This window comes from Lycium ferocissimum, chromosome 8, assembly GCF_029784015.1.
Source record: "Lycium ferocissimum isolate CSIRO_LF1 chromosome 8, AGI_CSIRO_Lferr_CH_V1, whole genome shotgun sequence".
Classification (NCBI taxonomy): domain Eukaryota; kingdom Viridiplantae; phylum Streptophyta; class Magnoliopsida; order Solanales; family Solanaceae; genus Lycium; species Lycium ferocissimum.
In genome coordinates, this window is record NC_081349.1 from 33,295,056 (window position 1) to 33,322,362 (window position 27,307).

Consider the following 27,307-nt stretch of genomic DNA (forward strand, 5'->3'; position numbering starts at 1 on the left):
CAAATTCTCGAAGTTTTCACCGATTCGCCGAAACGATCTCATGGTCACTGTTTTCCGGCAATGACTCTCCTCACTCCTCCTCCGATAGATGTAAATAATCTTCTCTACTTTTTGCTGTGTGAATTCCTTTTGCTTTTACAGTTTTAAGTACTTTTTTCGCGTATGTGTTTGAAGTAGCTTAGTTTTAAAAAATTGAAACGGTTTTGATTTATAGGTGCTGAATGTAGTCCGCTGTGATTGCAGTGTGAAATTGACCTAAAATTACTTTAATTTTTACAGTTCTTTTTGTTTTGCGTATTTTATGTGCTTAAAGTAGCTTTGTTTTTTGAATTTTTGGAAAATTTTGAATGCGTATGCTTTACTGTTTTCTGGCAATGACTCTTCTCACTCCTCTGAGATGGAAATTATCTTCTCTGATTTTTGCTCTGTTAATTCATTTTGTTTTTGTAGTTTTACTTAGTTTTGCATATTATTTATGTGAAGTAGCTTAATTGATTTTTTTTTTTTTTAACTGGATATGATTTATAGGTGTTGAATGTACTCCGCTGTGATTGGCGGTGTGAATTGACCTAAAATTTCCTTAAAACTGTGTGAATTCACTTTTTAACAGTTTTTGCTTTGTTTTGCGTATTTTTTGTTTTGTTTGAAGTTGCTTTTGCGTATTATTTGTTTAAAGTAGCTTTGCTTGGTGTAGTTTTTTAGATTTTGAATGCGTTTGATTTTTAGATGCTGAATGTAATTCGTTGTGATTGGTGGTGCGAAATTGACCTAAAATTTCTATACAACGCTATAGTGACTGAATTTATCGGCTAGGTTGCTGTGTGAATTCACTTTGTTTTAACAGTTTTTGCTTTGTTTCGCCTATTTTTTGTTTTGTTTGAAGTTGCTTTTGCGTATTATTTGTTTAAAGTAGCTTTCCTTTTACTACCTCTTCCTTTTTCCTCCTCACACACAGAAAAAATTCTTTTAACTCAACAAAAAGACCTTTCGATCCATCTCCTCTCCACGTTTTCACAAATCCATTGAATTCTCAAATTCTCCGAGTTTTCATCGATTGGCCGAAACGATCGTACGGTCACTATTCTCTGACAATGACTCTCCTCACTCCTCCTCAGATAGATGTAATTAATCTTCTCTACTTTTTGCTCGGTTAATTAATTTTGTTTTCACTGTTTTGCTGTTTTTTTCGCGTATCATTTGTTTGAAGTAGCTTATTTTTTAATGTTTTGAATGCTGCTTTGATTTATAGGTGCTGAATGTTTTCTGCTGTGATTGCCGTGTGAAATTGACCTAAAATTACTTTAATTTTTACAGTTTTTCTTGGTTTTCATATTTTATTTGTTTAAAGTAGCTTTGTTTTTAATTTTTTTGAAAGTTTTGAATGCTTTTGATTTACTGTTCTCCGTCAATGACTCTTCTCACTCCTCTGTTAGATGTAATTAATCTTCTCTACTTTTTGTTCTGTGAATTAATTTTGTTTTTACAGGTTTACTTTATTTTGCGTTTTATTTGTTTGAAGTAGCTTAGTTTTTAATGTTTTGAAGGCCTTTTGATTTATAGAGTGCTGAATGATTTCCGCTGTGATTGCCGTGTGAAATTGACCTAAAATTACTTTAATCTTTACAGTTTTGCGTATTTTTTTTTGTTTAAAGTATCTTTGCTTTTGATTTTTTTGAAAAGTTTGAATGCTTTTGATTTACTGTTCTCCGGCAATGACTCTTCTCACTCCTCCTCCAATAGATGTAAATTACCTTCTCTACTTTTTGCTCTGTTAATTCATTTTGTTTTTACAGTTTTACTTAGTTTTGCGTATTATTTGTGTGAAGTAGCTTAATTGAAAAAAATTGAAATGGTTATATGATTTAGAGGTGCTGAATGTAGTCCGCTGTGATTGCAGTGTGAAATTGACCTAAAATTTATATAGAACGCTACTCCCTCCGTCCCATATCTTTACTATATTACCCTTATTTCTCTCCAATTAATTGCTTTCTAATCAATATTGGTTACTTTAAAAAACAATTAATGTAAGGGCAAAGTAGGAAAAAAGGGCAAAGTAGGAAAAACTTAGTTAATTCTATCTTGATTTTGTAAGTGGACAAGTATTTTGGGACGGTTATTTATAGTAACGTAGACAATTAATATGGGACTGAGGGAGTATATTACAGCAACAACCTAGTGACTGAATCTATTAGTTAGGTTTCTGTGTTAATTCACTTTGTTTCTACAGTTTTGCTTTGTTTCGCGTGTTTTATTTGTTTAATGTAGTCCGCGGTGATTGCGGTGTGAAATTGACCTAAAATTTCTATATAAACTTCTTTCCTTTCCTCTTCCTTTTACTCTTCACACACACAGAAACTCTCTCAATTCAACAAAAAGTCCTTAGTTCGATCCATCGTCTCTCTACGTTTTTCACAAATCCATTGAATTCTCAAATTCTCGAAGTTTTCATATATTCGCTGAAACGACCGTACGATCACTATTTTCCGGAAATGACTCTCCTCACTCCTTCTCCAATAGATGTAAATAATCTTCTCTACTTTTTGTTCTGTGAATAGTTTTTCGTTTTTACAGGTTTACTTTATTTTGCGTTTTATTTGTTTGAAGTAGCTTAGTTTTTGTTTTTTTTTGAACGCTATTGATTTATAGGTGTTGAATGTAGTCTGCTGTGATGGCGGTGTGAAATTGACATAAAATTTCTTTAAAACGCGACAGTGACTGAATTTGTTAGTGAATTCCTTTTGCTTTTTTTCAGTTTTGCTTGTTTTACGCATTTTATTTGTTTAAAGTAGCTTTGTTTGGTTTTTAAAATTTTTTTGAATGCTTTTGATTTATAGGTGCTGAATGTAGTCCGACCTAAGATTTCTGTCGAACGCTATACTGGCTGAATTTATTAGCTAGGTTGCTGTGTGGATTCACTTTGTTTTAACAGTTTTGCTTTGTTTCGCGTATTTTTGTTTTGCTTAAAGTTGCTTTGTTTGATGGATGTACAGTTTGCTCTGCTAGATGTTATTTTCGTCTCAGTTTTCTGTAATTTTTGCTCTGTGGATGCACTTTGTTTTAACAGTTTACTTTGTTTTGCGTAATATTTAGTTGAAGTAGCTTAGTTTTTAATGTTTCGAATGTGTTTGATTTATAGGTGTTGAATGTAGTCTGCTGTAATTGCTGTGTGAAATTGACCTAAAATTTCTGTAGAACGCTATACTGACTGAATTAATTAATCCCTTTGTTTTAACAGTTTTGCTTTGTGTCACGTGTTTTGTTTTTTTAAGGGAAAATACATAAAAACCCCCCCAACGTATAGCCAGATTAATTATGACGCACCCAACCTTTGCGGGCGACCTATTACCCCCAGTCTTAATTTTTCAGTATTTTAGTACCATTTTCAACTGACGTGGCAAAAAAAAAAAAAATTATGGCGAGTGAAAGCAGTAAAAATATTTTTTATATTTTAATAAAAATTAATTTTTAAAATTAATTTATATTTTATCCTCACTCACCCCCACCCTCCCTCTCTTCCACATTTCAATTGTTAAATGCAATTTATTTTTCTCTTTCTCCTCTTTCTCTTTCTTCTTCTTTCTCCTCAACCACCGCCGCCACACCGCAGCAGCAGCAGCAACAGGAGCAACAGCACCAATATGAAAATGGGTCTGACCCATTAAAACATAATGCCATTTCGGTGGAGGAGATATTTTGGTGTTTGATTTGCCTTCAAATGAATGTGTGTGTTAATGGAGGAAGAAAATGGGTTGAATGTGTGTGTGTTAATGGAGGAAAATAAAATGGGTTGAATGTGTGTGTGTTAATGGAGGAAGAAAATGGGTTGAATGTGTGTGTGTGTTAATGGAGGAAGAAAATGGGTTGAATGTGTGTGTGTGTTAATGGAGGAAGAAAATGGGTTGAATGTGTGTGTGCTAATGGAGGAAGAAAATGGGTTGATGGATTTCTTGAAATGAAGAAGAAGAAGAAGGGTTTAGTGATGAAGAAGGAGTTTAGTGATGAAGAAGACAAAATTAATGGTTTAATGGTTAATTAGAGGTTAATTAGTGTAAATATAATTAATAAAAGAAAAATCAAATGAAAAAAAAAAGGAAAAGTGGCAGTGACGTGGCAGCAGCGTGGCACCAATGTGGCGGAGAGTGTGCAACACTCTCCACTGTGCAACTGGGCTTCAATTTTTTTTTTTGCCACGTCAGTCAAAAAATGGTACAAAAATACAGAAAAATTAAGACTGGGGGTAATAGGTCGCCCGCAAAGGTTGGGTGCGTCATAATTAATCTGGCTATACGTTGGGGTTTTTTTTTAATGTATTTTCCCTTTTTTTAAAGTAGCTTTGCGTGGTGCAGTTTTTTAAACTGTTTGAATGCTTTTGATTTATAGGTGCTGAATGTAGTCCGCTATGATTGCGGTGTGAAATTGACCTAAAATTTCCTTAAAACGCAATAGTGACTGAATTTATTAGCTACATTGCTGTGTTAGTTCTCTTTGTTTTTAACAGTTTTAGTTTGTTTAGCTTATTTTATTTTGTTTAAAGTTGCTTTGTTTGGTGGAGTTTCGTAAACTTAAGATCTTTTTTTGATGTACAGTTGCTGAAATTTAGCCGCTCTGGTTGCAGCGTGAAATTGACCGAAATTTCTCTAAGATGTGATAGTGCCATTTGATTTTACAGTTTTTCTCGGTTTTTGTGTGTTCTTGGTGGAGTTCGAAGTAGTTTGATTTTTGGGATGAATATGTGCTAAATTTAATATTCGGACGATATTATGGTGTAAAATTGACATAAACTTCTCTTTTTAAATTGAAATGAATAATGATGAAATTGTCCAGCTTCGTTAGATCTAATTGCTTACTCTTTTGCTTTGTCTGGCAGCCAGAAGACCACGAAATGCTTGTTCCTAGTTCTGACTTTCCCACCGAGGGACCTCAGCCTATGGAAGGTATCTGATGTACTCTTATACACACACTCTTATACAAATAATGTATGTGTAGTCATTTTGTTTATTATTTGATGTCGCTTTTCTTACGCTACTGGTGGAGTATATGTGAATATCCACCCGTTTCTACATTGATTAAATTTTAGTATGCACAATTTGCACTAATTGCTTACTCGTATTAGAATTAAATGGAGCACAATTGAGTAGAATATTTAGAGGAATGTATTTCCAACCCCAACAAGTTAGGGATTGAGGTGTTGTCGACTGATTAAGTGATAGTGTATGCTTTTCTCAGTCATTTGCAATTTTTGCATGCTTTTATTTTTGGCAGTTGCACCAGCGGACACGGCAAGTACGGTGGATACACAGGCAGTGGATGATCCAGCATCAGCCCGGTTCACATGGACTGTCGACAATTTTTCAAGGTTAAATGTGAAGAAGTTGTACTCTGATGCTTTTAATGTAGGAGGATATAAATGGTAATTATTTTCAACATCCCCTTTTTTAGTGGATTGCTTTACAAATTTAATGCGGATATGGTAATGATGTACTATGCGGTGCATTGTCTTGCAGGAGGATTCTGATATTCCCAAAAGGGAACAATATAGACCATTTATCAATGTATTTAGATGTGGCAGATGCTGCAACATTGCCTTATGGTTGGAGTAGATATGCTCAGTTTAGCTTAGCTGTTATCAACCGAATTCATAACAAGTTCACAGTAAGAAAAGGTCAGAGATCTTATTTGTTGCATAAAAGATATGAACTTTTTGCGTGAGTTTAAAAGGAGTGAAAATCAAAGTTGATTTCACAACTGCACAGTTTAAGCCATTTGATATGGCATTGTGCGATAGATTTATTCAATTTTCCTCGTTGTCTGTGAAAAGTAATCATTAATCATGCATCAACTACATTTCTTTTGAGCCGAGGGTCTATTGGAAACCACCTCTCTACCCCACGAAGGTAGAGGTAAGGTCTGTGTACATCCTACCCTCCCTAGACCCCACTTGTGGGATTACATTGGGTATGTTGTTGTTGTTGAACTCTTTCCTTCTTCATTAGAGGGAATGAACTCTCACCCTCAGGTTAGAGTGCACGTGTTGTATGCTCCTTACTTGCCACAAATATACTCAATTTCAGGGCAATAGAGTACTTTGTAAGAGTAGCGAGAGCTTAGTGCACCGGGCTGCCCTTCAGAGTACTTTGTAAGAATATCTGCCAATTGGTCATTCGAGTTGACATAACCTGTCCGCATGCACACTAACTCAATTTTTTGTCGAACAAAACGACTATCTACATCTATGTGCTTCATTCTCTCATGAAGCATTGGTTTGAGGCAGTCTGCATTGCGACCTTATTGTCACATATCAATCGCATTAGTGCATCTCCTCCCGACATTAACCCTTTGAGAAGTTGCTTTAGCTATATAAACTCAGATGTAGCCAATGCCATTGCTCGATATTTTGCCTCCGCACTTGATCGAAGTACTACATGTTGCTGTTTGCTTTTTCAAGATATTAGATTTCCTCCAATTAGAACACAGTACCTTGAAGTGGATTGTCTATCTTAAGTTGAGTAATGCCTTCATGATCGTCGCCTGTTATAACGTCTTTAATGGAAGCAACCAATAATATGCGTTGCCATTATAAGAATGTTTGTAAAACACATAGATTGGCTTCACTACGAAGCATGTCAAATTGTTGCAGAATGGTGCTAAAACGGTCAAACCATGCCTTTGTTGATTGCTTGAGACTATACAAAGATAGGCAATCGACACCCGAATTCCCTTCGAGTATCAAACCCTGGGGGTTGCTTCATTTAGACCTCCTCAGCGAATTAGCCATGACAAAAGACATGTTTGATATCCAACCGATAAAGGGACCAATAGGACAACTGCTATGGAGACATAGGAGGCGAAGATATGCAATCTTCACTATTAGAGAAAAGGTATCACCATAACCAAGATTAATTCCTTGGCGACCGATCTTCCTGTCAGCACCTACCTTGATTGTAAGTACCCACCGAAATCTAGCTGTTGATTTTCCTGCTTCCTAAATACTATTATCATGAACAATTATTTCCTCAATCATGCTATCGCCTGAGTACTTTGTCAGTGGATAAGCTGAATAACAAAGGCATGATATGATGGCGGAGAACAGTGACAATCAAGATATTATATATAAACAAGATAAGTGATGTGAGTAGTCTGAATACCTTTTCGAAGATCAATAGGAAGATCAACTTCATCTGATGGGTACTCAACTGAATTGGGGATGTCTTTGGAATAGGGAGTCACTCAGCGAACTTCGTGTGCCTCTGTCATGAATAGAAACATAAACATTAATACAGGGGGAAAGGGAAAGTGAGGGTCTACTGTCAGTAGCCTTGCCCTTGAATTTCTGATAGGAGCTGCTTCCACACCTTGAACCGGCGGCCCAGGTCAGGAAAGCCGAAGGAACAACTTTACCATTGAACCAAGGTTCACCTCCTGCTTGTATAGAGTGCCTGCGCAAATTGGGTTAGTGGTGCAGATCATATGATTTTTCATTCATTGGGGAACAGTACATCAAATAACTGATCGTTCAAAGACTATCTTTGGTATCTTGATGACTGCAATAATTTTGTCGATGGTCTATGAGATGCGCCTTTTGTAGGGACTGCCTGATAAAACTGATGGAAATGATCTGACCTGTTTTTAAGTGTATGTGTTTCCTGTTGTTGAATTTGGAAATGCTCAGGACTTTGTCCATCTTTTAATTCAACCCTCAAAGCTCTCCTGAGAAGGGATCTGAAGCAGCTTGTTGGAGAACATTAATAAGATGGTGTGTGAAGTCACACTCTTGCATTGGGATTCAGGGCAACGAGTGGTTGAATTGCATTAAATTTTGCATATCCAATGTTAAATTTTCACTTACCATCAATTGAAATGCTGAAGGATTTTTAGTTCTCAAAGAGGACTGAGACAGGGAGATCCTCTCTCCCCCGTCCTCTTCATTTTAGCTATGGAGGGGCTCAATCACATGATCAAGAAAGCAAAGGCAAATGGTTGGATGAAGGGTTTCAGGGCTCAACAAATAGGGGTCATGCCATGGAAGTAAGTCATCTGCTGTATGCAGATGATGCTCTGGTCTTTTGTGAAGCTGAGGTATTACAAGTCAGGCATCTGAGGGCTATTCTTACCATTTTTGAAGGTATTTCTGGGCTGCATGTAAACTGGTACAAAAAACATCATTTTCCAGTGTATCAAGTTGGGAACCTACAGGAGATAGCTGAGAACTTAGGCTGCCAAGTGGGATCTCTACCCACAAAATACCTGGGACTGCCCCTGGGTGCTAAAAACAAAGAATTGGAAATTTGGTGTGAGGTGCTGGAGAAATGTGGAAGAAAGCTGCCTAGATGGAAGAGCCAGTATCTATCTTTGGGGGGTAGAGTGACAATGATAAAATCTGTAATGGATGGCCTTCCTTCTTACATGATGAGCCTATTCCCAGTTCCAAAAAGCATTGAAAAGAAGTTTAATCAACAGAGAAGAAAGAGAAGAAATTTCCTCTGGCATGATAACAAAGAAAAGAAAGGTCATAATCTGGTGAATTGGGATGATGTGACACTTAGCAAAACTCAAGGAGGTTTGGGGATAAAGAACTTAAGTATACAGAATAATTGTCTACTACTTAAGTGGCTATGCAGGTTCTGTCTTGAAGATAGCCCCCTCTGGAAAAGATTCATTGCACAGAAATATGGTCTTCTAAATCAGTGGACCACTTTGGAAGTTGATGGAACCTTTGGGTGTAGTGTATGGAAGACAATTAGAAGGTTGTGGCCCTTGCTAAATAGTAAAATGCACATAAAGGTGAGGAATGGACTAAAAACAGATTTAGGAATGAAAAATGGATAGGAGATACTAGTCTAAAAAAACTGTTCTCAGACTTATACATCATAAGCCTTCAAAAGAATGCTACTGTCTTTCAATTGTGGAGCAATCAAGGTTGGAACTTGATTTTTAGAAGAGCCTTGAATGATTGGGAAATAGATAGAGTAACAAACTTGCTCCAGATTTTAGATCCCTTCCTGGGCACCTCAATTGGCCCTGATAGACCTGTCTGGGAGCTGCATAACAAGGGAGATTTCACAGTAAAATCTTGTTATTGGAACATGAATTGCAATCAGTTAATGCTAGTAGACTGGCCTTGAAAACTAATTTGGAAGGTCAAATTTCCCCATAAGGTGGCCTGCTTTACATGGTTGGTAATCAGAAAAGCATGCCTAACTCATGACGCTTTACAAAGCAGAGGTACTCTGATTTGCTCAAGGTGTTTTATGTGTGGACAAGAAACAGAGATCAATGGTCACCTCTTCCTACATTGCAAAACAGCTGTAAATCTGTGGAGCATGTTCTTATGTTTACTTGGAGTGAGTTGGGTCATGCCAAAGACCACTTTTGAACTTTTGAACAGCGGGAAAGGAATTGGGAAGAGAAGATCTAAGTAGAACTGGTGGGAGAATATACTAGCATGCATCTAGTGGACACTATGGAAAGAAAGGAATGCAAGATGTTTTCATGATAATGGCAGCAGCACTCAAAAGATCAAGATGAAATGCCTTAGTTTACTTTATTTTTGGTGTAAACAGGATATGGTTGGGGAAGTAGAATCCTTAGTTGATTTTATAGGACATCCGTAAAGTCTAGTTTTTTTGCTGTTTCAGGGTAGTTTCAGCCTACCAAGGGATGTAAGATTATACCTCATCATCATATGATGACTTTTTTGTGTGAATACAAAGTTACCTTTTACTCACTGTTTGAAAAAAAAAAAAAAAAATTTGCCTGTTTCAAAAAAAGTTTACCTTTTACTCAAAAAAAAATTAAAAAAAGTCACACTCTTGCATTGGAGAGAGAGAATATAGTCATGATTGCGGTTGTCATCTTCTCTTTAGTATATCCTGAATTTTTTTTCAATAAGCTAGTGAGACCTTTCTAATTTATGCTTGAGATTTTCTATCTATTTTATGATGCTACTTTCGGTGCTCTCTCGCTTTGAGGGATCTAAATATATGTCATAGAGTATTGTGATTTGACTAGTAAAACTGATGGCTGTTTTGTTAAATGTAATGATCCTTATGGCAGATACTCAGCACCAGTTTAATGCCAGGGAGAGTGACTGGGGTTTCACATCGTTCATGCCTCTTAGTGAACTATATGATCCTGGAAGAGGTTATCTTATGGATGATACAGTCATAATTGAAGCTGATGTTGCCGTCCGTAAAGTAATTGATTACTGGTCCCATGACTCTAAAAAGGAGACCGGTTATGTTGGCCTTAAGAATCAGGGAGCCACTTGTTATATGAACTCTCTCCTCCAAACATTATACCATATTCCTTATTTTAGAAAGGTTAGCCTTGTAGCATGAATGGTTTCTTTAATATTATCTTCATACAGATGATTAATAAAGACTTGTTTCTCAGGCTGTGTATCATATGCCGACAACTGAGAATGACAATCCATCTGGCAGCATCCCTTTAGCTTTGCAGAGTTTGTTTTATAAGCTCCAGTATAATGAAACTAGTGTAGCAACAAAAGAGTTGACAAAGTCCTTTGGGTGGGACACGTATGATTCTTTCATGCAACATGATGTACAAGAACTTAACAGGGTTCTTTGTGAAAAGCTCGAAGATAAGATGAAGGTAATTTGTCTAATAGAATTGAACACTTAGAACTTGCCAACACCATTTATCTTGGATGGTATATAGAACTTGCAGACACCTTTTATCTTGGATGGTATACTTCTTCAGAGGTGAGATTATTTCTTCCGGTAATTTTTTCTGTTAACTTTGGTTTCTTTGACTCAGGGAACTGTTGTAGAGGGCACAATACAAAAATTACTTGAGGGGCATCATATGAATTACATTGAATGTATCAACGTGGACTACAAATCAACAAGAAAAGAATCTTTTTATGGTAAATATAGAACCTATAGAACCAGCATCACTTTTTATGATGGTTTTTCGATGTAATTTGGAAGACCATTTTATCATTTTATTTATGAAATGTATCTTTGGTCAGATCTTCAGCTTGACGTGAAAGGGTGTCGTGATGTGTATGCTTCATTTGACAAGTATGTTGAAGTGGAGCGCCTTGAGGGTGACAACAAATACCATGCAGAACAACATGGTTTACAGGTTAAATGTCTATAATGTTTCTATGTGCTAGTGGTTATCAAACGAAAACTTTGAGATCCTTTTGAGCCAAAAATGTTAGGGAATAAGAGGCACGTGATATAGGCTAAAAAAGAAAATTGTAAGAAGAGAAGGATGTCAATGAGTGGTGTGGAAGTTTGTTAAACTCACCTAATAGATGATATTCATGTTATTTCCTTTTAATCTTTTTATTGCGGTGTCTTGCTTGGGTTGTAAAGTTATGATATCTGATATGTTCGTAGCTAACTCCTAGTTTTTACAGGATGCTCGGAAAGGTGTCCTTTTCATTGACTTCCCTCCTGTTCTTCAACTTCAGTTAAAACGCTTTGAATATGATTTTGTGCGGGATGTTATGATCAAGGTAATCAATTAATTCTCAGATGATTGTACAGCCGTACCCAACTAGGGAGAGAATGTTTGTTTTGTTTCTTTTCTTTAAATGGGATAAATAGCCAACTCAGAGAAAATTAATATTTAATTCGGGAGAGTCCTGATGTCCTGTGTACAATATGAATTATCATAAAAACAATCATCTTGACTTGGTCTAATTTGTTATTCTACATTACATGGTAGTTTCATGCTTATTGGATCCCAGATTTCCATGGACTAAAGCAGGCTGTCACTTTTTTCTCTATATGTCTCTCATCTGGAGTAATACTTCATTTTTCATTTGTCTTATTTTATTGTAGTACGGAAGTTTACTCTGGTTGAGATAAATTTTTAGCAAATGGTTTACGGTGATAATTGCTACTCTAGCGTGCTTGACTTATAACTATATGTTTGCCACATAATGCTTATTACTGAAAACGCTTCTTTTTATTGACAATATAGATAAATGATCGATATGAGTTCCCTTTGCAACTCGATCTTGATAGAGAGAACGGAAAATATTTATCTCCAGATGCTGATCGAAGTGTCCGCAATCTCTATACTCTGCACAGGTCTCAATTTATTCTGTTTTCTTAATGATCTGTCCTTGCTAGTTACTGCTCATTTTTTTCAAGAACTTTTGGTCGATCATTAAGATGAATAACGTACCCAGTTCGGCAAAGATTTTATCTTAGTGATTTCACATTCTTCATGTTAAATATTTTCTTCTGTAGTTAGTTAACTAGCTATATTTGCCACAAATTTGGCTGGCTTGAGATCACCCTCTATTGCATATAATTGGAGTCATCCAAATCTACAATTGGTATCTCAATTTCTCTGGGCCAGTTTAATCACCCTGTTTACTTGGTTGTTTTCTTTCACTTATGCTCTTATGCAATAATTTTCCGTCGTGTTCTTTTCTGATGAATCTCACTGTGTCAAACTTGGTTACTTTAGCTTGATTTGTCTTCATGCTCTTTGCGGTTTCTGATACATCAATAGATTTTTTTAAAGTGGCATACTTGTAACAAGTTTGGTGATGTAAAATTGGCCATCTGCTGGGGAATGGAATCTTATATTCTCCCTTAATCAGTTTAGGTTTGCATTTGCCCTTTTTATTTGTTTTGGTAGTTGAAAACTTTAACAACACTATTTTACGAAGCAATATAGCTAACAAATATGTCAATAATTCCATTAATAAAATCAGCAAGTCCATGCCAAAGTATGTACAGGTTGAGAGAATGACTCCACCCAAATTATCCACAGTCGTCCATTCATATAGCTGATATTCTTGGTTTCTTCCTTGAACAACCCCAACTAATCTGGGATTGGACGCAGTTGATTGATTGGTATATCACCTGGAACTAGTTCCTGTAACATGTAAATTGGGAAATTTAGGTCTTATATTGTGCACTTAAGTTTATTTCTCCCTTTCCACTGACATTCCAGTGATTGTGTGCAAAGTGCCCCTTCTTCCTTACCTTGTTGAAAAAAATGTGGCACCTCTTCCTTCTCCAAATTAAATTAATCTTAGCAATTGCTTTTCTTTTCTTTTTCTGCTATAGTATTCTAGCATTGAAATTATGCATAACTCACAATGTGGTACATATGCTATATTCAAACATGACATACTCTTGCTGACAAGATAGCAAAATATAATCTCTACTAGATTTTGGATATAGGTTAGTTATCTTACCTTTTCTGTTCCCTCTATTTTATTTATACTTGTCCCACATCGGTTTTAGATGAGGGGTTCGTAATTGTCGTGGGCTATATAACCATTGCCTCATGGTTTTGGATTGGATGTTTATATTTTTTACATGGTAACAGAGCAAACTTTGGTAAACTTGTCTGCACAACCATTTTCTCTCTACTCATTCTATGGCATTGAGCTTCTATCTCACATCTCAACCCACTGAGCTGCTCTAGGCTCTGCTCTCAATTCAGTCCATTGAATCTTTAGTTCTGCTTGACGCACACTTCTTAGCTCATTGAGTCCTCTTTCTCTGCTTTAGGCTCATTCTCATCTTGAGCTTACTTTGTCTAGTCTAGGCCCACACTTTAGCCTGTTGAGCTACTTCAATCTTCCAAACAAAGGAAAGAAATAAAAATAAAACCAAAGTGACCACATACACAACAAAACAACAACATACCCAGTGTAGTCCCATAAACTTAAAAACAGGTGTCACATGTGGGAGGTGTTAGAATATGCTTGTCCCATATTGGTTTTTGAAGGTTCCCAAAGGGTTATAGTTTGTTTGGCTACACTACAAATTTCCTTACGGTTTTAGTTTGGATGCTCATATTCGTAGATAATTTAATTTCATCCTCACTTCTATGTTGGTATAATTTCCACTCTGTTCAACTTTTTTCGGCATTTCTTAGTACAATTTTTTTGGTTATTTATAGTCAATCAGAAAAGTTTTCTTGCGTCTAGAATATGTTGCCTTGAGTCTAGCTCTGGTTATTTGATCTTATGTGGTCCAAATAGGCTGCAGCTTTTACTTATTTTTGTATGATGTCTAATAAAATGAGGCCGTTGACCATGATATCTGTTGATTCTCGATTCTCAGTTACTTCAGGCAGTTATGTTGCATGTTGGTGATGACTACTTATGTATTTTGTACTAATTCTTTTATTTTTTGTTTCCAGTGTTTTAGTTCACAGTGGCGGGGTGCATGGGGGACACTATTATGCATATATCAGGCCAACACTCTCTGATCAATGGTATGCTTGCACCATCATACATGTTTCTCTAGCATTTATAATTGGGCTTTTCTCAATGTGCTGCAGTCAGCAGACATGCTTTTTACAGCATTTGTAATTGGTCTTCAGAATACGTTAAAACTTGCTAAAATTTGAATGTACCTGTATTAGATATATGCCCTTATTCAGTATTCCACCTGTCTCTGCTTGCTTTGTATTGCCAAACAGTTGTGGATTTGGGTCTTCTTGATGGCTGCTTCACATTGACAATGTTTAGAGATTTTAGTGTCCTTGAATACCGGTTTGAATGTTTGATTCATTATGCATTTCTTACTGTTAGGTATAAATTTGATGATGAGCGTGTGACAAAAGAGGATACTAAGAGAGCTCTGGATGAACAGTATGGTGGTGAGGAAGAGGTATTTGTCCTAATCTTGCACCCTTTTTACTTATACTAATACCTTCTATATTAGAAAAACGTTATACGTAGAAAAGAAAATTATCTTTTAGGTGTTGCACACGTTAATTGACCATTTCTTGTTAACAGTTACCCCACACAAATCCTGGGTTCAACAATTCGCCTTTCAAATTCACAAAATATTCAAATGCATATATGCTTGTCTATATACGTGAAAGTGACAAGGAAAAGATCATATGCGATGTGGATGAGAAGGACATAGCTGAGCATCTCAGGGTGGGTTTCAACTCAATACTATGATTTAGTTTCTGACTCTATTGGTTCAGTCATGGTAATCTTCTAGTAACCTCTAATTTCAGATAAGACTAAAGAAGGAGCAAGAAGAAAAGGAACAAAAGAGAAAGGAGAAAGCAGAGGCTCATCTCTATACAATCATCAAGGTTTCTTTCAACTACTAATCTATATCCTTTACTTCTTGCATCTTTATAGTTACAAAATGTTTAACTGAAATTGGCCATTTCATTTACAGGTAGCTCGTGACAATGACCTTGGTGAACAAATTGGAAAGGAGATCTATTTTGATCTTGTGGATCATGATAAAGTGCATAGTTTCCGTATTCAGAAGCAGATACCATTTGCTCAATTCAAGGTACATTTATCTTCTGCATCTCCTTCTCTCATAGATTTGGAAAAGTTATAGCCATACTGCTCTTCTTAAACATGACGAGCAATTGTATGTGCTGCATGAATGCGTTCAGTTTTGACCATGTTTAATAAAGAAGGTTCATGTGAAATTTTCTGCTTCTACAATATGGATTATAATCTTCTGTACTTGTGTAATATTTTGAGAGAAAAGATAAAACTTCAAATTCTAGTTCTTATATAGCTAGAAATTGAGGAGCATACGGAGTCCTCATGGTTAGCTTACGAGGTTCACAAAATTGTTTATGCTCTCTCAGTAGACAAGAGAAACATATTTCGTATGATAATCATTGGTCAATCACCATAATTGTCTGATGGTATGTCTGTTCTCAGGAAGAAGTTGCTAAGGAATTTGGTATACCAGTGCAATTTCAACGTTACTGGCTATGGGCAAAGCGCCAAAACCATACATATAGGCCTAATCGTCCATTGACGGCCCAAGAGGAAGTTCAATCCGTAAGTTCTGTCTGACAATTCTGCCTCTCTGCTGTATGCTCTGCATCTGAATTATGACTGCAGTTCTACTGGTTACGTTCTCTGCTATAATTTGTTTTTGTTTTCCGCAGAAGATTTGTTTTCCTTGGCTCATCCCTATACTTGGGAAAAAAAAAGGAATGATCTTAGCATGATATTTTTGTCATTGGTGTAAGCTGTAGGTCAATACCAGACAATTCCTTATATGATCTGCAGCTGTATGGCAGTTGATTCTTTAAATTCTCTTGCTTGATCTGTCTTCTACGATAAAAATGCTGTAGGTAAGGTTAATCAATTTGTATGTTACAAGAATATGTTGACTCCAAACCGCTAGGGAATGTAACTATTATGGCAATCTTAATTCTGCTGCCTGAAAAACTTGATTATGAACTTGACATCCACCAATTTCCCCTTACTTACCAAAAAGATGCCTTCAGTTGGTGAATAGGATCAGTATTTCTGTTCATGTTGGTTCATCCCTGGCTGGTTGACAAGTCAACTGCTCTCTTTTTCCGCTCCCTCCCCACCCTCCAGATATGTCTTTTGGTAGTGTCGGGACCTTCATGCCCCTTGAGAGTGATGTTATTGAAGTGTATATTGTTCATTTTTTTCTGGAAATCTTTCTTCTGTAGTGCATGATTTCTACAATTTGTTGAAGAGTGGAATGCTTGGTTAACTTGGTGTTAATGATCTTACATATTGTGTTTTTAGGTTGGCCAACTGAAAGAGGTTTCCAATAAACCGAATAATGCTGAGCTAAAATTGTTTTTGGAAGTAGAATTTGGCCCGGTAATGCATCGGTTGCTTCACTTGTCTTCTCTTTCGATGATCTGCATGTTGCTTGTTTTTCATGTGAAGCTTTATTCTCTATGTTTTACTTTTGCGTTTTATTTTGTTTTGTTTGTTCATGCAGGATTTGCAACCTTTTCCTCCACAAGAGAAGACCAAGGAAGATATCCTTCTATTTTTCAAACTTTATGACCCTTTGAACGAGGAGTTAAGGTATTACGTCTGCTTCTCTATAGCTGGAAGACTAACACTGAAGTAGTGATTTTCATGGTTGAATTTGGGATCTGCTCATTTATTTAAAAACACGACTACATGGAATGGTGCTTTGACTTTTACTCAATCTAGAGGTCTAAAATATTGTAAAAATTCAAATGAGACACCGCAGTTTGCATCAGTGTTTTAAAAGGTGTTTTTGGGGTGAGCGCTGGGGGCGAGGCGTACCAAAAAGGCCTCGAGGCGTAGGTGCGGGGGGTAAGTATCGTGAGGCGTACGCCCCAACCTTCCGGACGTTTGCCTAGGCGTAAGCCCTGAGAACTTATTCAAATTTGAGCCAAAATTGCTTAATAAATCTTTTTTTAAAAGTTATAAAAAAATTCTAATTGTTTATCCTAATTTCATAATATTTTTTCTTTGTTGTTTACGGAGTAACAGATACGCGCTAGACTTTTGTATGCAAATTGCAAACTCCAAAGCAAAGAGTTTTGTCCTCCAATTCTTGCTATGCTTTCATGCTTGCATTTTCGTCAAAATCATTTTAGCATTCTTTAATTTATCTTTTTCAAAATAGTTTTTAGTTTTAGATTTTTTTTTTTCTTGGGTTTTCCTCTAATTTAGATAATGTTTTGAAGACTATATTCTTGGTATTTGTGTTATAATGAGTATTAATTTTTTATCTAGTTTTAAGTTTTAAAACAAATTATATTATTATCATTTTATCTTTGAATTATTTGGATAGAGTATCATTTTTGCAACTCTAATTATGTTTCATCATAGTCATGTTATTAGTGTAATGCATCTTTACGTCATTCACTTTTTCAATATCTTTTTAATGGTCGTGCAGATGTTAGCATGTTAATAATAGATATATGCATTTTTCTATTAATTTTAATATTTTTTATAATTTTAATCTATATTTTTATTTATATGTTTATTTTATTAATTTATAAAATATTAAAAATTAAATATCCATGGGGCTTACGCCCTGCCGAGGCAGGACTTGATAGGGACATCTTATTGAAAGGATTAATCCGAAATTTTAATGAATTTGAACCTTCAAGTGTTGTTAAAGTCCAATTGCTTGGGACTGTGTGTATGAGAAGCCATGCCGTGGATGAGGTTTTTCTGGTCTCTTTTTAATTTCATTTTTGTCGGCAGGTATGTTGGACGGCTTTTTGTAAAAGGAAGTGGCAAGCCGCTGGAGATATTAGCAAAGCTAAATGAGCTGGCTGGCTTTTCGCCTGATGAAGAAATTGAACTTTTCGAGGTTAGTTGTTCTTCTTCTTTTGCTGCCAGTTTTTTTAACTCAAAACATATGATGTGTGATTTTTCAGTTTTTTTTATTCGCAGGAAATAAAATTTGAACCAAATGTGATGTGTGAACACATTAACAGGAATCTGACTTTTCGTGGCTGTCAGGTACGTGGAATCAAATTGCCAGTAGCCACTTTGTGGTTTATATGCATTTGCTTGTGTAGTCAATTTCTTTCAATAGTTGTTCTTTTTGTTTCTTCTGCTGGATCTTTTAGCAATGAAATTTTTTATGCACTAATCTGGCTTTGCAGCTAGAAGATGGGGATATTATCTGCTTTCAGAAATCCCTTCAAAAGCAAGGCAATGAAAAATATCGTTTTCCAGAGGTTCCTTCATTTTTGGAGTACGTGCACAATCGCCAGGTTTGTGCTCCATGCTCTTATTGTGATATTGTCCTGAAGTAGAAAAAATTGTTGCAGTACTGCAGTAGATGTTGATACCTAGATCTTTCGTAGTATGCCTGCCGTACTTTCTTTTGCTCACTTTGACCCAAATTGGGATGCTAGTTCGACTGGGATGGAGTTCAAAACAAAAAAGGAACTCACTGATTTAGTTGTATATTTTTATAAGCCTTATCACTTTACAGTTATGAGCTCTATTAGATGGTTTCCAGGTTGTTCGCTTTCGCTCATTGGAGAAACCCAAGGAGGACGAGTTCAGTCTTGAGTTGTATGTATCTTGTTTTGTATTATAAGTAGTTCTAGGTTGATCTTATGTCAACCTCACTGATTGATGACACATAATTCTAGGTCAAAGCAGAATAACTATGATGAAGTTGTTGAATGCTTAGCTCGCCATCTTAGCTTGGATGATCCGTCAAAAGTAAGGCTTACATCACATAACTGCTACTCACAGCAGCCAAAACCTCAGTCGATAAGGTATCGTGGAGTTGATCTTCTCACAGAAATGCTCAGTCACTACAATCAGGTATTTTGTCTTTTTGGATATTCCTAGATATACAAGTATTACTGCATTTAATTGTTTATTACTAACTGTTGTTTGTTGACATCATCTTCCTCTTTGGATAGACTTCAGATATTCTGTATTATGAAGTCCTGGATATTCCTTTACCAGAGCTGCAGGGCTTAAAAACTCTCAAAGTTACTTTTTATCATGCTGCCAAAGATGAAGTGAGTGCTGAAAGGCATTCTTTATGCTTTTATGACACATTTTCCCCTCACCTTTCTGTAATATAATCTTGGACTGGCCATTTTCAGGTGACTGTCCATACTATTAGATTGCCAAAACAAAGCACCATAGGAGATGTTCTTAATGATCTGAAAACAAAGGTAATTTGGTGTTTTCTTGTGCTTTAGAACTGGATGCCTTTGAACTCTCGCCCCCTCTCTACAAATAAGTAAAAGGCCTATAAAACAGATTGTGGGAACTAGGAGAGATGGGAAAAAAACACGTGCGCACCCGAAGGGTAGCGGCTGCGGGTTCCCATGTCATCAAAAAAAAAAAGAAAAAAAAAAGGAGAAATGGGAAAAACTGACCTTGTCTTTTCTGTAGCAAGAGGATCACTCATCTTATCTCTTGTTATGGTGCAGGTTGAATTGTCAAGGCCGGATGCTGAACTAAGATTGCTGGAAGTTTTTTACCACAAGATATATAAGGTACTATGATGTCGTATAACTTCCTTTACACTGTGGTTTGGGTCTGCTGAGATGCTTCTTGCTTCTCTGTACTCAATCAGCCCAGTGGTTGTAAATTTAATCTCTTTCACTTATTTCTTTTTTTTTCCTAATGGACACTGTTATATGGTGCTGAAGGCAGTAGAGGATAACCAAAAAATATTAGATTAAAGAAAAGAAGAATATTATACATGTGTCTTTATTTATGTATGTTATTGAACAATAATGTAGCTATACATGTGTTTGTGTCATTAAATTGTGGATATATGTTTTGTTGAAGGAGGGTAAGAAATTCATGAAAGGACTTGATATAACTGTGTTTTCCAGTTTGCTCCTTGGTAGCATATGTAACCTTGCATCCATATTTTACTGCAGATTTTTCCCCTTAATGAAAGGATTGAGAACATTAATGATCAATACTGGACGCTACGTGCAGAGGAGGTACGTTTTGATATCTGATGTTTGCTTCCTTAGTTTATTCACAAGAGCAGGGTAGGATTTTACTTTTGGGCAATGGATCTTTATGAATGTCACTCATTTCACTGTTTCTTCTTTTTTCATTTTGAGCTTCAATCTTGTGATTGTTTCTGTAGTTCCCTGCTTGACCATCTAGCATATTGCACTGAGACATGACATATTTACTGTTGGTCATATGAATATTTGGCATCTCTTTACCTTTCTTTGTTTACATGTGTCATACTGTTCAGATGTTGTTGATATGCTATCAGTTAAACATCTAACCAACAAACTTCCTACTATCCTTTCCCTCCCAACAAATCCAGAATGTCCATATACTGATTCAGAATCACTAAGGGGTTACTTCTACACCAGTAATACAGACCATGAAGACGTTATTAATTCTAGATATGTGATTTCTATGCCCTTCAAAGCAAGCATTGTTCCTCTCCAGCCATAAAGTCCATAAGATAAAGAATAGAATGGTTCTCCATATCTGCTTCAGCCATCTAGGTACCACTTGAGCTTTCCAATCTTCCAATAAACCTTTTATACACTGAGGCATCACTCAAGATATGCCACAGATGGTTTAAAAATAATTCCCAACATTGGCTAGATACTCTGAAATGGAGGAAAAGATGATTTAACTGCATCCTGGTCCTTCACACAGATAACATCTATTACCAGTGGTGGATGTAGAGCACAAGTACTGGGTTCATCTGAACCCAGTGTTTTTTATATGGAGTATAGATACAACAACATACCCAGTAAAATCCCACAAGTGGGGTTTGGGGAGGGTAGAGTGTACGTAGACCTTACCCCTACCTTGGGAGGTAGAGAGGCTGTTTCTGATAGACCCTCTGCTCAGAAAAAGCAATAATAAAGCAGGTCACATAGGGAAAAGAGCAGCGCTACAACTGCTACAACAAAAGCGTATGCTAAGCGAAGAACAAGAGGCAGTAAATAATCACAGAAATTGAAGGACAAGAAACTATAGGAGAAATACTATGAATACTAGTAAGGAAGGATAAGCGAGAAAATGCTCTACTACCCTAATCCATGTCCTCCACAACCTCCTATCTAAGGTCATGTCCTCGGTAAGCTGCAACTGTGTCATGTCCTAATACCTCTTCGGCCTACCTCTACCTCTCCTGAAGCCATCCAAAGCCAACCTCTCACACCTCCGCACTGGGGCATCCTCGCATCTCCTCTTTACGTGCCCGAACCATCTCAGCGTCGCTTCCCGCGTCTTTTCCTCCATTCAGTCCACTCCCACCTTGTCCCGGATATCTACATTTCTAATCCTATCTCTCCTAGAATGTCCACACATCTACCGCATCATCCCCATTTCCGCAACTTTCATCTTTTGCACGTGAGAGTTCTTGACTAGCCAACACTCAGCCCCATAAAACATAGTTGGTCACGCCATTGAATTTACACTCCAAGTATTCTATCTGGGTCCTGCTCAATCTGAACCCTTTAGACTCCAGGGTCTGTCTCCAAACCTCCAACTTAGTGTTACCGCCCCCGCTGGTCTCGTCTATCAGCACTATGTCAATCAGCACTATTATATATATATATATATATATATATATAGTTTTACATGTGACCCGGAGGTCACGGGTTCGTGAAACGACCTCTCTGCAAAAAATGCAAGGTAAGGCCGTTGCACAATAGACCATCGTGGTCCCGCTTCTTCCCGACCCCCGCGCATAGCGGGAGCTTAGTGCACGGCTGCTGCCTATATATATATATATATATATATATATATATAAATAAAATACAACACTATATGTATATAATACATACTAGTTTCTCGGCACGTGCGTCGCACGTGTATGTCAAACCATATAATACACAATTATAAAAATAATATCAACACTGTTATGTCTTTGAATAATTAATTATACATGAAAGAGCAAAGTACAAGTTTATGTGAATAATCAATGTAGATCGTCATATGGTGACTTGTTCGTCGAGGTCAAGGTGATTGATATCATCTTAATTAACCTACAAAGATGAGGTATAAACATTTAGTGAAGCATATCTCACCTAATAATACTCCTTACAGACAGGGCCGCCAGAGGGCCAAGCGGCTAAAGCACACGCTTTAGGCCCCCATATATTTTAGGCCTAAAACATGTTATACTATTATAACCCGATATTATGAATTAATGTTTGACGACCTTGTAGTGCTTCATTCACTCTTGATTCTTAAACCAGTTTTCCTTTTACTTTTCCTTATATAACCTTTTTTCCCAAGTTGATTAAGACTCATATTCACTTCAGATATTATAATGGGTCAAAATTCCTCCTTAAATTAGATTTTAAAATAAATAAATCTATAATAAGTATGTAAATCAACTCCTTTAATCAAGAAAGCAATATGTAATATATGGAAACAGTCATATCATAATTATACAAAATTAAATGTCCAAAAAATGAAATTCATTTAAAGCTAATAATTCACGCATTTTACAACTCTAACCAAACAAACTGTGGCGTTGTTTGGATATGAGATTTCGTATCATGATTTCAGGTTTTGATTTCAAATTTGTGTGTTTATCACATTTTAAATAGAAGTTCAACTTCTAACTTGAAATTCTGATTTCAAATTCCTAATTCACCTCAACAGTAGAACTTCAACTTCAAATTTGTGATATTAACCTTTCTAAAATTTAAAACTTGTACCATTCTTTTATATTTTATCAACTCACTTTCCCCATTCTATAAAACACATCCAAAGTCCAGTTGGTACTACTGGGAGAATCCTTCGTTAATCATTAATTTAGCTATGTTTGCTCGTTTGGTAATTTTTTTTTTTTTTTTTTTAAGATTTTTGGAAAGTTCTGATAATATTTACAAATTTGTGGATTTCATGGTTATGAGGAAAAGTACAATTACGTGTCAAATCTTTGTTTGCAAAACTTATGACCAAGCATAAATTTTAACTTCAAATCAACCTTCACCTAAATAAATAATTTCAAATCATGATTTCAAGTTCATGTCCAAACCCCTACTTAATATCATCTTAACCGTCATTATTCTCTCCTTTTTTTTCCAGAAAAGAAAAGGTAAAAAACATTAAATTTCGTTAAGCATGGACTCAACTATTCACCTTTCATGAAGAAGTTGCCTAATATAACTTGTTTTGTTACTTTATTCTTACCTTAGGATAGAGATAATAAATAGAATTACATATGGGCAAATTTCCACCGGAATGTCTTTTTCCTAATTGTATGATTTTAAACCCCATCATCTGCCTATGGTTTCTTTTTCTCTCCAACTTTGTTTCGTTGATTAAAAATTTAAAGATCCAAAATTAACAAAATTACGCATGGTAATGAGTAAATTCACACACTTAAATATCATTGGTAAATATCTCATACCAAGCATACAGGAAAAAGGAATACCAATATAAAATTTACAATAAATAATATAACAAATTAAAGAAAAAAAGTGCGCAGAACAGTTATGGCAATAGAGAGCAATAGCGATAAATCAAATAGTAGTGAGGTAAAGAAAGCATATTTTGATTAACACATACTTATCTCGATGAAAAGTTGACGTGCAACCATCACAACAGATAAAATTCAATCAGTGTATTCCAAATAGTAATTATCACTCTCTACACTAGCAAAAGAAAAAAAGAAGATTGAAAAGTGATGATGAGAAAAAATCTAATTCGGACCTGAAGGGAACAAAGAAGATTGAAAAGTGATTGTTTACCACCGTGCGCACCCGAAGGGTAGTGAGTGTTCCCATGTCATCAAAAAAAAAAAAAAAAAAAACACTAAATAGTGGCACTTCTTCGCAAAAGTCAGTTTGAATACGAAGGGTTGGCTCCTTTTCATAGTGTTAGATTTCTTTTTTTATTACATAACACAAAATGGATTAGAATAAAACTAAATAGTGGCACCACTTCGCAAAAGTCAATTTGAATACGAAGGGTTGGCTCCTTTTCGTAGTGTTAGATTTCTTTTTTTTATTAGATAAAACAAAATGGATTAGAATAAAACTAAATAGTGGCACTTCTTCGCAAAAGTCAACTTGAGTACGAATGGGTGGCTCCTTCAACTTGAGTACGAATGGGTGGCTCCTTTTCGTAGTGTTAGACTTCCTTTTTTTATTAGATAAAACATTTAGGTTGATAGGAAGGGTATTTACGTAATGTAACTTTTAAGTTCTGGAGTTCATGCTTTTAATATATATATATATATGTGTGTGTGTGTGAAAAATCTCTAAAATTTTAACAAATATTATATTCTGAACCCATAATTTCACAAGGGTAATGGGTTCAGGTGTAAGAAGCTAAAGGTTGACCGATCAAATTAAAATCCTGGATCCTCCTCTCTCTGCTACATAACGTGAAGCCTCTTTTCTGCAAGTTGCTGTCCATCCAAAGCATGCTACTCTAACAGAAGCTTGTCTTCCAAATCATCTTCCAAGGCCAATTTGCATCCCAGTGACCTGACTTTTTTATCAACATTCTATAACAATTTTTGACTGATTTTTTTTTTATTATCACTAAATTCTCAGATCAGTGAATCCACCTTACTTTGATCAATTGAGAATGAATTTAACTGCTGAAGTAATTAACAGAAATCCTCTTACCTCTCAAGCATTCGATTTCTTCTATCTGCCACCGTGAGTTCGAGTATAAACTTGTAGTATTCGTAGCATAGATTTCACAGATGTTTGCATAGTATTGACACACTTTTCTGCATTACAGATTCCTGAAGAGGAGAAAGACCTGGGTCCTCATAGTCGCTTAATTCATGTTTATCATTTTATGAAGGACACAGCTCAAAATCAAACAGTAAGTACCTGTGTAAAAATATTACAATTGTTTATTTCAGCGAAGGTACTTCCTTGAATTGTTTGTTTTTGGTTCCTCTCTCTTAAAAAAAAATAAAAAAAAATCCACTCTTCTGTGTTTACAGCAAATACAGAACTTTGGTGAGCCCTTTTTCCTGGTTATTCATGAGGGCGAGACATTGACTGAAGTTAAAGCTCGCATCCAGAAAAAATTGCAGGTTTCAGATGAGGAGTTTGCAAAGGTATTCAATCATCCTGCCTTTGCATCTCTCATATTATTCAGAGTTGTTATCTTGAAATTTCTGTCATTTTTTTGGTAAAGTTCATAATTGTGTTCTTGAAAGTCTTTTGACATGCGGTACTTTTTCTCTGCAGTGGAAATTTGCATTTTTATCCATGGGTCGTCCCGAGTACCTTGAGGACTCAGATATTGTGTCCAACCGTTTTCAGGTATGTGGCTCTTCCTTTCTATCTTTGTCGATGCATAGTCCTTATCATATGTGTTTGGATATCCTAATGTTCTAAATGGTTTCCAGAAAAGAGATGTATATGGTGCTTGGGAGCAGTACCTTGGATTAGAGCACACTGACAATGCTCCAAAAAGATCATATGCTGCCAACCAGGTATGCACTAATGCTTTATGCGTGAGTTGTCTCAATTTTTGAAGCATATCTATGAGAAACCTTCTGAGATACGTCTTTAGAACTTTGGCGGAACAAGAATTTCGACACTGTGGAAAGAAAATTGGGCTTGGCCCCACGGCACTAACTATCCTGAAAAAGCTAATTATCCAAGTTCCCTAACTTTTCAAGGGTGAAGAAACAAAACTTTTGAACGTTTCTTTTGTTTCGTGGTGTGGGGTTGAACAAGGGTTATCACCATTAGTTATCTTGAGAGAACATCTTTTTATGGTTTTGGGCATGGCCATCTACTGGAGAATACTTGTATGCTCGAATGTTTACTGGTATAGTAAGATCACTTCAAGATCTTGATTGCTTTAGTTTTTTCTTCTTGTAATAATTACCTGTATCCTCAATGAATCTGGTGATACCACTTTCCATGCGTACTATCCATTCAAGAGTGAAATTCCCTCGGATTAGAATGTGTGTTGTTTATTATGTGAACTGGTATTTACGCATGAAATTTCCTGTTTCTTGAAGATGTGTATAACTGATTAATATTGGTGCTGCAGAACCGACACAATTTTGAGAAGCCTGTTCGGATCTACAACTAGATGATCGTCTAAATTACTTCCAAGTTACCAGATGACTATTTTCAAAGGGGAAGCATGCTGTTCTGCAAAGAAGGTGCGCTTAGGTTCATCAGCAGAAGATAGCGGCTTGGCAGTTAGATGTGGGGATGTCTCCTTGGTGGTAGTATGATCTTTGTCCTCCGAGGCACTTAAACATATATGCTGAGATTTCATTAGCAAGCACCAGTTTTTTGGCTGAGGGAGTTTGCTGGCAAAGTTGCTTCTGTCAGTTGTAATGTAGGCAGTCCATGCGGTTTTGGGTGATGATTATGTATAGAGGGTACAGATAATTGGTTTTGACTCTTATCCTATTTTTAGAAGATTGGTTTCGATTTTATCCTATTTTTAGACAAAAACATCTAATCTATACATTTCTTTTCTAAGAAATCTGGTTTTCTTAGTTCTTCCTTTCATAATTGCTCCGCCTCTAGTATATGCAGAAATAGGAAATCTGTAAAATGTTAAATTTATGTGGTTTCTGGGTTTCCCAGAATCATGCAGCAGAGATTGATTGTGACGCTGTTAGCTTTCGTCTTGGCTTGATCTAGGATTGCCTGTACCGCTTATTTCATATAATAAATAAATTATAAGCTATGTTGTTTAGACTCTTCAAAAATGTTGCCAGGTACGTGAGGATCCCAATGGGTGCGGAAGCCACTTCAGAGAGTCCGAGCAACATAGACTACAAGTATAGTCGTATGAAATCAAATTATAATGGCTGGTTCGAATGAATATCTGGTTATAGTTTCTAGTCTATGGCCTTCCCATTTATTTAGTAGTTTCTGTTCTACTGGATGGTTTATGTAAGCCTGTCTGAAAATAGAAGTGATTCTTGCCATATGAATCAACTTGCAGTGTTACTTTTGTACTGTCAGTGGTAGATAAGATTTGGTCAAGAAAAAGTCCACATTTACATAGTTATGAAGATTGAATGAATGTTAATGCAAACCACCAAAGGTTGTCGTCATGTGATAAGTACCCTTCATTCTTAAGGAGAGGCCTCGGGTTTAAGCTACTCCTGGAGGTATTTTCCGA

General features: G+C 36.2%; 1 protein-coding gene across 4 annotated transcripts; it reads left to right on the forward strand.

The window, feature by feature from the left end:
- LOC132068129 (ubiquitin C-terminal hydrolase 12-like) lies at positions 1-26,802 on the forward strand. Of its 4 annotated transcripts, none has more exons than XM_059461620.1 (32): positions 1-90; positions 4,868-4,934; positions 5,263-5,410; positions 5,505-5,662; positions 10,054-10,319; positions 10,393-10,611; positions 10,777-10,885; positions 10,991-11,106; positions 11,387-11,485; positions 11,956-12,065; positions 14,146-14,220; positions 14,540-14,618; positions 14,747-14,893; positions 14,977-15,057; positions 15,147-15,266; positions 15,653-15,775; positions 16,505-16,582; positions 16,707-16,795; positions 17,957-18,065; positions 18,149-18,217; positions 18,364-18,474; positions 18,726-18,781; positions 18,862-19,039; positions 19,141-19,242; positions 19,330-19,401; positions 19,663-19,728; positions 20,122-20,187; positions 24,935-25,021; positions 25,146-25,262; positions 25,396-25,470; positions 25,557-25,643; positions 26,213-26,802. In XM_059461620.1, exons 1-32 carry the CDS (start codon positions 61-63, stop codon positions 26,252-26,254), a joined length of 3,351 nt encoding a protein of 1,116 aa, XP_059317603.1. In that variant the 5' UTR covers positions 1-60; the 3' UTR covers positions 26,255-26,802. The 4 variants fall into 4 exon arrangements, with proteins under 4 accessions (XP_059317603.1, XP_059317602.1, XP_059317601.1 ...); XM_059461619.1 differs by lacking the exon at positions 1-90 and adding an exon at positions 968-1,121; XM_059461618.1 differs by lacking the exon at positions 1-90 and adding an exon at positions 1,702-1,742.
- The last annotated feature ends 505 nt before the right edge of the window (positions 26,803-27,307 follow it).

Coding starts and splice junctions, on each gene's coding strand:
- LOC132068129 (XM_059461620.1), top strand. CDS start 61: ATGACTCTCCTCACTCCTCCTCCGATAGAT. Junction 14,619..14,746: donor AGTATGGTGGTGAGGAAGAG/GTATTTGTCCTA, acceptor TCTTGTTAACAG/TTACCCCACACAAATCCTGG. Junction 18,218..18,363: donor TGACTTTTCGTGGCTGTCAG/GTACGTGGAATC, acceptor CTGGCTTTGCAG/CTAGAAGATGGGGATATTAT.